Source organism: Jaculus jaculus, chromosome 14, assembly GCF_020740685.1.
Source record: "Jaculus jaculus isolate mJacJac1 chromosome 14, mJacJac1.mat.Y.cur, whole genome shotgun sequence".
Lineage (NCBI taxonomy): Eukaryota > Metazoa > Chordata > Mammalia > Rodentia > Dipodidae > Jaculus > Jaculus jaculus.
Genome location: NC_059115.1, coordinates 79,541,555 through 79,553,817, shown reverse-complemented (window position 1 = coordinate 79,553,817; position 12,263 = coordinate 79,541,555). Strand labels below are relative to the sequence as shown.

The 12,263-nt window shown below is 42.2% G+C and overlaps 1 protein-coding gene across 4 annotated transcripts in view; it reads left to right on the top strand.

The window, feature by feature from the left end:
• Vcan (versican) overlaps window positions 1-12,263 on the top strand; it is a 104,400-nt gene that overhangs the window by 61,091 nt on the left and 31,046 nt on the right. For 3 of the 4 annotated variants that reach the window (XM_004651640.3, XM_045133500.1, XM_045133499.1), the window contains 2 exons: window positions 2,118-7,331; window positions 10,609-10,722. In XM_004651640.3, the coding sequence (XP_004651697.2) occupies window positions 2,118-7,331; window positions 10,609-10,722 (5,328 nt within the window). The remainder of the gene's footprint in view (window positions 1-2,117; window positions 7,332-10,608; window positions 10,723-12,263) is intronic. The other variant, XM_045133501.1, reaches the window with a different exon arrangement.

Below are 12,263 nucleotides of genomic sequence, written 5' to 3'. Positions count from 1 at the left end.
GGGCCTCCAGGCACTACAAATGAACTCCAGACGCATGCGCCCCCTTGTGCATCTGGCTCACGTGGATCCTGGAGAATCAAGCCTCGAACCGGGGTCCTTAGGCTTCACAGGCAAGTGCTTAACTGCTAAGCCATCTCTCCAGCCATCCATTTGTTATTTTTAATTAAGCTTTTTTTTTTCTTATGTTTTCTGATTATTTATTAACTTTGGGTAAAAATGACTATCTTTAAAAGTTATTCCCATTTATTTGTCTTTTCAATTTATTTTTATTATTTTCTTGGTAGATTTAATTATACTTTTAAAAAATACAGGTATTTGCTCTTTTCACTGAACTTGAAAGTTAAGATTAGTTGCAACATCTGTGGCAGAAATAACTTGTACTTATTTTATGACTTCATAGTACATTGGAGTTAGTCACTGACCTCACTTCTCTTTATGGCGGAGCTCCGTTTTCACGCACTGGAGAGCTCACGTGGTACAGATTGCGAACGATGGAGGAGTGCGGGAGTTAGAGAGCGCCGCGAGGAAAGTACGAAAGGGAAGTAGGAACGACTAGGGAAAGCAGAAGTTGACAAAAAGGAGTTTATATGACTTCGTGAAACGGTTGTGGGATACAGACAGGAAAGATACTGTGTTTATTGTAATTATTAGAGTGAACGTAAGAAACGTAATTAGAGCATCTGTGTTCGGATTACATTATTGTCAAAGTCACCGGCTTTTAAAATTACTAAAACGGAGAAGCTTCTGTAGTTCATGTAGTCCTTCTGCCCTTATGTTGGGCTCTGGAATATCACCACGTGCTAGGGACTCCCCCTCAGCTGGGCTTCCTCTTTCCTGACTTAGTAGCTGAGTGCTAAATATTGATCCTTTCCACCACAGACGGGAGTAGCATCTTAAGACATGAATGGTCCAGGAGAAAGCACTGTTTTCTCTCCTAGAGAAGGCGGTTATGGGAAGCAGAGTTGTTTCCCACATAATCGTTCATTCTTTCTGCTTCTCTGGCTCAGCCTAAGCCTGTGTGACGGGATGGGGCTGAGCTGAGATCTAATTCTGCAGTGGCATTCCTTTGGGCAGGATGGCAAGACACCCCACAGCTCTTTGTGTCCCCCCCCCCGTGACTCGGTCCCTCCCCAGGCACTATTTTCACTGCTGTGGCGCTCGGAGTAGGTTCAGCTGGAGCAGGACTCTTTCTCAGGACAGTTGAACGGCACACTGAGGCAGGGAAAGCCTCAGAATTCTTTCCTCCCTGGGGTTCAAGGCCAGAAGGTTTGCTGGTATATATTTTGGTAGCCAAGAATTCAGTTGGGGGTCGGTGTTTCGTGCCATTTGGCAATTACAAATCAAGGACTCTGATATATAAATTGAAATATTCTAACTACATTTACATTTGAATTATGGACTGTCACTGGAGTAAGTGTTAACATCACAGACTTCTGTTGGCCTAGTTCTGGCCGCATCCCCTTCAACACGGTGCTGTAAAGGTATGGAAGGTTCGCCTTTCTGTGCGTTCAGAGAACAAGCCTGGCAGTCTTTCCCGTCCAGGGAAGTGTGTCTGCTCTGGTGGGTGGAATGTTCACGTGCTCTCGCTTCACCATGGGAAGACATGGTCATCACGTTGTGGCGGGGATATAAATAAATGTGTGTCTTACTTTTCTAAAAGTAGTCTTTTGGGGTAGAGTATGAAAAGGGCAGAAGAAATCTGTCCTCTAATTATTGAATAGAAAGTGAATAAGCATCTGCTTACATTTAGAACAATGACTAAATTTTTATATGGCTTGGTGAAATGGTCTATTTTTTTGCAGTCTACAAAAGTATGAATTTCCGCATTTCAGGACGAAAGTGTTAATTGCATGCTTTATTTCAAGGACTGTTGCTTTGTAAGCATATTGAAGTGTTCCTAGAGAGCTGTTTTTATACTCTTAATGGGATTTGTTCTTCATGTTGTTCTTACAAACCAGCAGTTTGAAGACTGAGAACCATGTGCCTAGGGTGATTTCACTTAACTTGTGACGATGCAGCCCCCCTGTTTTGTATGTGTGAATGTGCTCACCGTGTCTGCTGTCATACCCTGCCACATCATCTACTTAAGTACTGTGAAAACTCTTTGTTTTTTTCAGATCGAATGAGTGATTTGATTATAAATGGTCATCCAATAGATTCAGACTCTAAAGAAGATGAACCTTGTAGTGAAGAAACAGATCCGCTGCATGATCTGATTGCAGAAATTTTTCCTCAAATAACTAATTCCATTGAAATAGACATATACCACAGCGAGGATGAGGAAGAGGAGGATGAAGAATGTGCGAACACAACGGATGTTACCACCACCCCATCTGTGCAGTACATAAGTGAGAAGCCTCTAGTCACCACTGTGCCTAAGAACCCGGAGGCCGCAGAAGCGAGGAGTGGCCAGTTTGAAAGTGTGGCACCTTCTCACACTTTCCCAGATGGCTTGGAAAGTGACAGCCACCCATTTGTCATCACAGAAACAGAATTGTCCACTGCAGTGCCACCCAAGGAGTCTAAAGAAACCACTGAATTGCTGGAAATAACATGGAAGCCTGAGGTCTATCCTGAAGTGCCAGAACATTCTTCAAGTGGTGAGCCTGACATTTTCCCCACCGCCCCACTTCCTGACCGAGGAGCCACAGAAGGGACAGACTCCACCACTAAACTTGAAAATCCTGCCCACAAGCATCCTGAAATGGTACCTCTGTTTTCTGAAGGGTCTTCAGGAGAGGATGCCATTGACCCCCTGTCTCAGGAAGGGGTCTTTGCAAGGACTACAGAAGTTACATTCGGTCAAGAAGCAGACACAGGTCCTATCTCTTCTGCTCCCAGTACACTTCCATCGCCCGTACCAGCAAATATTGCAGAAGAACAGTCAGTTACTCTAACAAGGGTCCCTGGGATTGGCGACGCTTCAAACACTGTGGAAAGCTGGGCGGGAGCGACACATGGACATGCTGTAGAGTTCTCAGGAAGCTCTGCAGCCCCTGTCTTAGAAGGCTCCGGGGAAGTAGAAGGATACAGAGATAAAATGTTCTCAATAGTAACTGATTCGTCACAGAAAAATTCAACAGATACACTCATTTCTTTGGATCTCAGCAAGGTAACCATGGCAGAGAGCCTTCTAGATATCCCAACAACCACCACTTATTGGGCTTCAGAACAAGAGGTGCCTATCGAGTCTGTAAATCAGACAGACGCTTCTGAGTGGGTTTTCAGTACATCTGAAGGAAAGACAAGTGAAGAGGAGGGAGAGAGAACCACCAGTGCAGCTGTCATACTTGAGGTCCCTTCATCAAGACACAGGTCAGATCAATTAATGTTATCCCCCAAATTAGCAAGTTCCAGTGCAGCTACACCTAGTGATTCAACCACCAGGAACAGTTTTCTGCCCTTGACAGAACCCACACAGTCTGAAAATGAAACAAGCTCTAACTCTGTTTTCACAGAGACAAGTGTTTCAGTGAATTCAGAGGCTCAGCTCTTCCAGCAAGGTAGTGGCAGCCAATCCAGGGTCCAGGAAGGGCTGGCCACTCTCTCAGGCAGTCCTGCAACTCTCTTTATGGATCAAGGTTCTGGAGAAGCAGCTGCTGACCCAGAATCCATGGCTATTTCTCTATTTTCATTAAATTTAGAGTCTGAAATCAAAGTGAAAAAAGAACCAGCTGGCACTTTGCCTCCACCCGTGGAAATGGCGTTAACTTCTAAGCCAGTGGGGTCATTTTTGAGCACTGTAAAGGACAGGGAGGCTGCTGCAGTTACAAACCCAGTGTCCACGGAGACCCCAGCGACAGAGGTCTCAGGAGAGCTGATTCACAGGGCAGAAGTAAGGGGCTTTTCCTCAGGCTTTTCTCTGGGAGAAGATTCCAGTGGTGACTTTAGTGAATACCCAACAGTGCCTCATCCTGTAACAAAGGAAGGAACAGTGATGGTGGAGGGCTCCGAGGATGCATTGTTTAGTGATAGGCAGACTTTACTATCTACACCTCCTACCTCAGATCACATGAGCCAAATGCCCAGCTCAGAAAGACCCAACAGCACTGTGTCTGCCATCTCAGCCCTGCCCTGGGAAGAGTTCGTGGCCTCGGGAGAGGGCTCGGGTGAGCGCCTGTCCACAGCCAGCAGCTCCATTGCTCCGGTGCTCTCCCCTGTTGTGAACAAATTCTCTGATAGGGATTCTTCTTTCATTGACCAAGGAATGGGAGATGTGGGTTCTGTGAATGAAGAAGATAAAAGTTCCACCATTTTTCCAACAGTGGCAACTGGAAATACTGTAAATCTGACAGAAAACAAGGAAGTAAAGGTAAATGGCACGTTTTCATTGGACTTCCTCCAAACGATGGAGCCAGACAGTTTATGGTCCAGACAGGAAGTTAATCCTGTAATTCAAGGGATTGAAAGTGAAAGAGCCTCGGAGGAAAAGGCCCAAGAAGAAAAGTTTTTGGTGAGTTCTTTGGTGTCCGAACCACCTACTTCTCCTTCACAAACATTGATGGAGGTAGAACTCCAAGCCACACATGATTCTGTACTCACAACAAAGCAAACTTATGATGCAAATAAGGAAATGGAAGAGGAAGAAATGCCCTTAGCTCACATGTCTGTTCCAGGGTCGGATGCAAAAGGCTTACACTCATATACTCCGCTTCCTACAGCTACTGGAGATTCACACATTTCCTCACCTGCAGCCTTAGCAGCTGAATCCATGCCAACCGAAAGTGTAGCCTTAGATTCCTCAACTAGAGAGGAGGAAAGTGTGAAACTCCTCCCACAGGACACGAGCACGGCAGTGAAAGAGTCAGGGGTGGATCTCTCATTCTCAGGACTGGGATCAGGAGAAGTTTTGCTTCCTTTACCTACAGTGTCAGTGAATTTTACTAAGATGGAACAAATCATCAGCACATTATATCCTGAGACTTCTCACGTGCAAAGTTTGGGAACAAGTACCTTAAGTGATAAAATGGAGGATGACGAGAGAATGGGAAATGTGGCAAATGAAGTTAGAGCATTCACCCCCAAAGCAGACATATCTGAAGGGAGTGAGTTGGCATCCAGTGCCACCTTAATGGAAATTTTTAGTGACACTGGAGCAGACGGCACCACCTCCACCCCTCTTCCTCTCTCCAAGGATATTGAGCATCCTCAAAACCAGACTCTCAGGTGGGAAGAGGGAACCCAGACACATAGTCCACAAACCATGACTGAGCAAGCCTTTAATGATAATTCTTTGATAGCAGAAACTCAGGAAGCAGCAATCTTCTCCACTGTCTCCCCGGATCAAACTGACAGACTTGAAATGGCCAAAGAATTTGTTACATCAGTACCCAATCCATCTGATATATTTTACCAAAACTCTGGAGAAGGATCTGGAACCATGGATGTTCTTGATTTAGTTCACACTTCCGGAACTACTCAGGGAGCCAAGGAAGGAACCAGCACATTGGCTTCTGATGTATTTCCCCAAAAGCATCCTGAGATGCCAAGCACAGGGGCTGGAACTGGGGATGGATCGCCAACAGGGTCAGAGATGCTGTTGTCTCCCTTCGGGCACACTGGAAGCAGTGCAGATCCAGCTAGTGTACTGTCAAGTACGGAGCCGTACGAGGGGCCCACGGAGGGTGATGCAGGTGTTGGCCAAGACCACTTCAGGGGACTTGACTTTACCTTAAAACCCAGCAGGAGAAAAACCACTGAAAATATCCTTATAGACCTAGACACAGAGGATAAGGATTTAGTATTGACAATTACTCAGAGTACCATCCTTGAAATCCTACCTGAGCTGACTTCAGATAAAAATACTATCATAGACATTGATCATACTAGACCTGTATATGAAGATATCCTTGAAATGCAAACAGACCTCGATCCAGAGGTACCATCAGGACCACACAGTAATAATGAAGAAATCACTCAAGTTCAAGAGGAGTATGAGGCAGCTGTTAATTTTTCTTTAACTGAGGAAGCAATGGAAAGTTCTGGTGACACAATTCTTGATAGGTCTGCTCTGACAACAAAGAGTGAACCAGTGACTTCAGAGGATGGAAGCCAACCAGATCATATAAGCCTTAGTTTCCCAATGACCACCCCTGCACCTAGAACAGAAACAGAATTCGATACCTCACTTACCATGGTATCATCTCTGCCCTCTCCTAACACGATGTCCACAGTTAACCCAGAGATTGAAAAGCCCAGCACTGAAGCAGTAGTTTCAGATGATGTATTTGAGTCGAGTACGTTGTCAGATGGGCAAGCAATTGCAGACCAAAGTGAAATCATATCAACCTCGGGCCACTTGGAAAGGACAGGGGAGGAATATGAAGAAAAGAAATATGTGGGTACTTCTTTTCAGCCAGAATTTCCTTCAGGAGCTGGGGAGGCCTTGCCAGATCCTACTGATTATGTAAGCATTGGTAAGACACGCCCTGTGGCTCAGCATTTGACACAAACCCTGAATATGACGGGAGGATCCACGTTTCCACATTACACGGATACGGCACTGGCAGGTTCAGCATTGGCACAGCTGACCTCCCAGATGCCATCCTCTCCTGTCCCAGTCTACCCAGGCCGTAGAGCCACTGAATACCCAAAGGTTCCTCACACAAGTGCTCCCATAGATACCAGTGCTGGAGCATCTCAAAGATCGCCAGAGGATTCTTTCACAGTTCATGCACATAGCGAAATGACTCTGAAGCCATCAAGTGAAGAGATTTTTCATACAACTGAGGCTCCATTCTTGTCTCCTGACTCAGAAATAGAGCTTTCAGAAGATGAAAGTAGGCCTAAGCTAATAGAACTGGAAGTGTCTCCCACTGAAGCAATGGCTGAAGGAAAAACTGTGACTTCCCAAGATTTCCCAAACAAAGCCAATGTTCAGCTTCTGGGGGAAACAAGTGGGATCTTTTCCAGTATCAGAACTCCTGAGACTGGACTTGTTAGTACAGCTGCCAACGAGATTAAGTTAGCAGGTGCCGTGCGGCGGCCACATTCTACTTCTGCTTCTGTGACGTCCTCATTCGGGGAGGAGGCAGATGTGGTGCCTCAGCCCCGCCCGCAGATGTCTGAGAGGCCCCGTTTTCCTTCTTTGGAAAGAAGCCATGAGACACACGCACCTGTAGTGACAGGGGAGGACTCCACAGTGGCAGGATCAGAAAAGAACGTATCAGCAAGGATTCTTGATTCCAGTGATCAGGCAACACCAAGCACCGTGGAAATAAATACTGGGGTTGCAATACCACCATTTTCCCCTCTGGAAAATTCTAGTGAAACAGGCTTCCTGATTGGCATTAATGAGGACTCAGCGGAAGGCACAGCAGTCTATCTACCAGGTAAGACACAACATTGATCCACCTGTTTGCAAGGCTCGAATCAGTCCCTTGGTTGTAACATATACATGTCTATCAATTTTATTGTGATGCTAAAGCAATGGAGATGTTTATATTGTTCATAACCTCAGGCCAGGCCACAGCACTGAATTCTCAAATAGATGCAATGGAAGTAAGTATAAATAATTGTGGGCTTCACACACTAATTTTGTTGGGTTGTTTTGTTTGTTTTTTCTGCGTCTTAGAAAAAAAAGCATGCACTTACAACATAGACAAAATGAAGCAGTGGTAAAATAACAATGTGTTTGAACTCACAACTGAAATACTGCTTTGTCACGTGTCCTGTACTTATACATTACAGTTTTTTTTTTTTTTAATAAACAGGAAGAGTTAGGTTTCTTTAAAAAAAAAAAAAGCACACATACAACAAACCTGTCACACTACAGACATTACTGTGATGGTACCAAGTTTCAACGGGCCTGTATCGTGAGGAAGTTACTAGGTCTTTTAAGTGTTCTATGACCAGTGCAATATCAATTACAGCTTTAATGTAAGTAGGATTTCCTTGCTGTAGATAAACTTCATAATTCCGTTTAGCCATAGCACATTTAGTATACATTTGTGTTCTGCCTCTTAAGAAGTTAATTTCTATTTAGTTACTGAATATGCCAACAGCATGGCTTTGAGACTGCATCATAGAGACTTTCATTTGATCTTTCTCAAAACGTTCCAAAGCACAGCTATTACCTCCCTGTAAAAGCGTAGGGCATGGAGATTCAGAAAGGCTCAGGAATTGCCCAAGGAGGTACTGCCATATCATGACAAAAAGGGAATTAGCCAGGTGTGGTGGCGCATGCCTTTAATTCCAGCATTTTGGAAGAAGAGCTAGGAGGATCACCATGAGGCCAAGACTTTGAAGCCAGCCTGAGACTACATAGTGAATTCTAGGTCAGCTTCAGGCTAGAGTGGAATTAAACCACATAAGCCTTCCTCTGAAGTCCATGGTCTTTTCACTGTCCTCTTCTGGTTTTCAATATAGCATAAAATTAATAAGTGGTATTTAGTAATATGTGACTCAGAGATCTTGGAATATTAGTAAAAGCTGTCCAGTTCTTAATCTAGCCTGAAGGTGTTGAGAAATCAGCTTTTGTGGTCTGTTCCTCGAATATATATATATATTTTTAATAGGAATGCCAGTGGAACCCATAAATAGCCACTGTCACCTAATTTCTAGATAAAGAAAACAAAAATCAACAATTTCAGGGCTGGGTTTGAAATTTGTTTCATTTACATTTCATCTATGTGTTATGTTATGGCTGTTGTTAAAATTATTTCCCCACTCAAATTAAAATTATTAGCCTTGTACTACTATTTCATCATGCACATCAGATAGATTGAAAAAGCAATTAAATAAATGGCTTGAAGTTGGAGTATTTTCTGAATAAAACTGACCAAAGTTAGTTGACATTGCTTTTGTTATTGCTATATTAAATCTGTCACGATAACCTAGTAATTCGGCCAGTATTTATGTATTGTTTTATAGTTTAGTTGAAATGTACATCATATCACCGAAAACAGGATATAGGAACAATTGGCAGTAGCTATGCACATCCAGAGGAGTGAAGTCTGACAGAGGGCTCAGACATGTATGCGTTATCCATCCCACAATGCTTACCAAGAACTGGAGTCCGCCTCCTCACTGTAGATGAATGGTCTCTAACTTCAGTCAGTGAGCACTAGCTTGGGTGGGATTGCTTGGTCTGTGTGTTGCAGATTCAAATTGCGGAGACTTAATATAATCTTCTTAGGAAGGGAAAATATTCCTCCAAACAAAACCTTTCTCCTAATCAGAATGTGTTCAAGTTCACAAAAAAGAAAGGGTTTCTGTCTCATCTAGTCCTTGCCTCACAGTCTCAGCACAGTGTCTGGTGTCTTCGGTAGAAGTAATAGTATTTCACTCTTGTGCAGCATATCACGGTCACGCAAAACGTGTCTCCTAAGTGTCAAGATGATTCTGCTCAGATGCCGGTGTGTAGCTGACTCAAACCTTAGCCACACAGCGTTTGAGTACAAAAGCCTTAAGTTACTGGAGAAGTTTGTGCAAGTTTTGAACTATTAGAGAAAGTGCTTTAGAAAGATTGAGGAAGTTTTTGAAGGAATGGATATAAGACAAATGGATACTCAAGTCTTGCTAGTTATCCAGAGTTTTACTTGAAATTCAGAAAGATTGAGTTCAATTTTTTTGTGTGTGGGAAATGGACCAATTTTCTTTCATAGTCAATATTTCATCAAAGTTAGTTTCATCAGAAGTAAATAGCTACTTCAGGAATCTAAGATTTTGAAAATACAGTTAAATTTCTAAGTTATTTTGTACTAATTGTTTTGTAAAACTTTTATTTGGATTCCTGTAAATTCTAAGAATTAAGCAGCTCTAAAAAAGACCATTCAACCTCAGTGAAAATATACTTATCTGAGCAATATTACAAAATAAAACATGTGCTTCAAATGGTATAAAAGTATTTTCATTTAGAAATACGTCTTAAAACTGTTGTACTAAACCATAAGTTTACAGTTTTGGCCTTTGCACTGATCTTCTAGAAGGTCTGGTTTAGTTTCTGTTTTAATAACAAAATGGCAAAATTTGGGCTTTATTATAGGTGAGCGTTTGTATTGGGGTTTGTGATTATGCAGTCAAGGTTAATCCATGTGTTGCTTTTCTTCAAGTATAGTTTAAAGGAGTACAATTGGAACGTGTTTTTGGAAAAGGCATGTTAATGTAGCAGAAGAAACCAGTGCACACTTTCGAAGACAGTTTCTGGGCATTAAGTGGTAAAAGGCAATAATAATTCAAATGATGGTAATCAGCCAATTTGCTAAAAAGAATGCATGCTCTGTGTCCCCAGCCATCACATGAACTAACCCTGTTGAAAAGACACATGTTCCATTCACTGTGCACATATGTGTAATCATTTTTGACTAAAATCAATTGCCATTATCATGCCAACTAAATCTGCAGTAGAATATATTAGTAGCCAGACATGGTATTAAATGTTGTTTAAAGAATGATTCAATTCTAGAAGTGAATAGATACAATTTGTAACTAGCTATAATGCCACAAAACACTCCAGAGTAAAGCTAATGTTAATTTTATGTGTAGCATCTATAAGTTGCTATGGTAAAGCTTACGTTGTGGTAGCAGTATGTGGTATTTTATGCTGAAACACAGTGAGACCTTAGAGATGTGCCTAATCCTTTGTTCTCACTTTCCTAAACACAACAGGAGCTGATCGGTGTAAAACAAACCCATGCCTCAATGGTGGCACCTGCTATCCCACTGAGACCTCCTACGTGTGCACCTGTGTGCCTGGGTTCAGTGGGGACCAGTGTGAATTGGGTAAGATGATCTTCTTTTATTCTTTATTTTATTTTATTTTATTTATTTTTATTGACAACTTCCATGATTGTAAAAAATATTCCATGGTAATTCCCTCCCTCCCCCACTTTCCCCTTCACAACTCCACGTTCTATCATTCCACTTCCCCACTCTGTTTTATTCTGATGTCGTCATCTTTTCCTCCTGTTATGATGGTCTTGTGTAGATAGTGTCAGGCACTGTGAGGTCATGGATATCCAGGCCATTTTGTGTCTGCAGGAACATGTTGTAAGGAGTCCTACCCTTCCTTTGGCTCTTACATTCTTTCCGCCTCCTCTTCCACAATGGACCCTGAGCCTTGGAAGGTGTGATAGAGATATTGCAGTACTGAGCACTCCTCTGTCACTTCTTCTTAGCACTATGGTGCCTTCTGAGTCATCCCAAGGTCACTGTCATATGAGAAGAGGTTTTCTAACCAAAAATGCGAGTAGCATTAATATATGGGTATGAACATTAAGAGAAGTGCTTACTGGCAGTTTGATGAGCATAATATATACATTTAGCCAGATAACAGCAGATGTTACAACCCAAGGGCTCATGCCTACCCCTGTTGTAAGTTTTCAGTATCAGGAATGTATTCCCTCCCATGGAGTGGGCCTCCAGTCAAATTACAGGGCGGTTGGTTTCCCCCACAACAGACATGCCACTATTGCACCCATTCATTACTGAGAGATTACAGTTGTTTCCCAGTGGGTATAAACTGGGAGAATGTGTACTGTAGAACTGAACATAAATTTCAGAGGAACCTATATGTGCATGAACTAAACGGAGTTAAAGTCCAAGAATAGTTAATTCAGTCCTGGGAAATAAGCATAGGTGTTCACTGAACTGTGATGATAGTGATGTTTACTGAGGCCAGCTGTGTCTTTCTGTGCCTAAAAAGGGGATTTAAAGATATATTGTTCCTAATAAAAATTTTATTTTCTTTTAATTTTGAGTAAAAAAAATCCACCTATAAGATTTCATTCAGAAATAAAATATTGGAATTCATACTAAAAATATGATCTCTGCTGGGGGTATAAAAATAACCATAGATAATATTTAAGGAATGATTATATCTTTATCAAATTTATGTGTATAAAACAACTACCTGGCCATCATTGTGGGCTGATTTTTTTTGTTTGTTTGTTTGTTGTTTTGAGGTAGAGTCTCACTCTAGCCTCTTTAGACTAAGCTACAGTCTCGGGCTGTCCTTGAGCTTATGTCAGTCCTCTTAGCTCTGTCTCTCTAGTGCTGGGATTAAAGGCATGTGTGACAATCATCATTGTGTTTTAGATTAAAATATTCTTAGAAGAGTGGTTGGCACTCAGCATGCATTATAAAAATACCTGATCTGATTACTATTATGATACTGTTGTAACCAATGCCGTTGCTTTAGGTAAGAATAAATTATACACATCTTAGAAATGTAACTTCCTTAAAGTATTCTTTACAACTAATATGAGCCTTACATTCTTAGTGTAGTTTCAAAATGCTATGGTAATATAGTCATCCATCAGGGG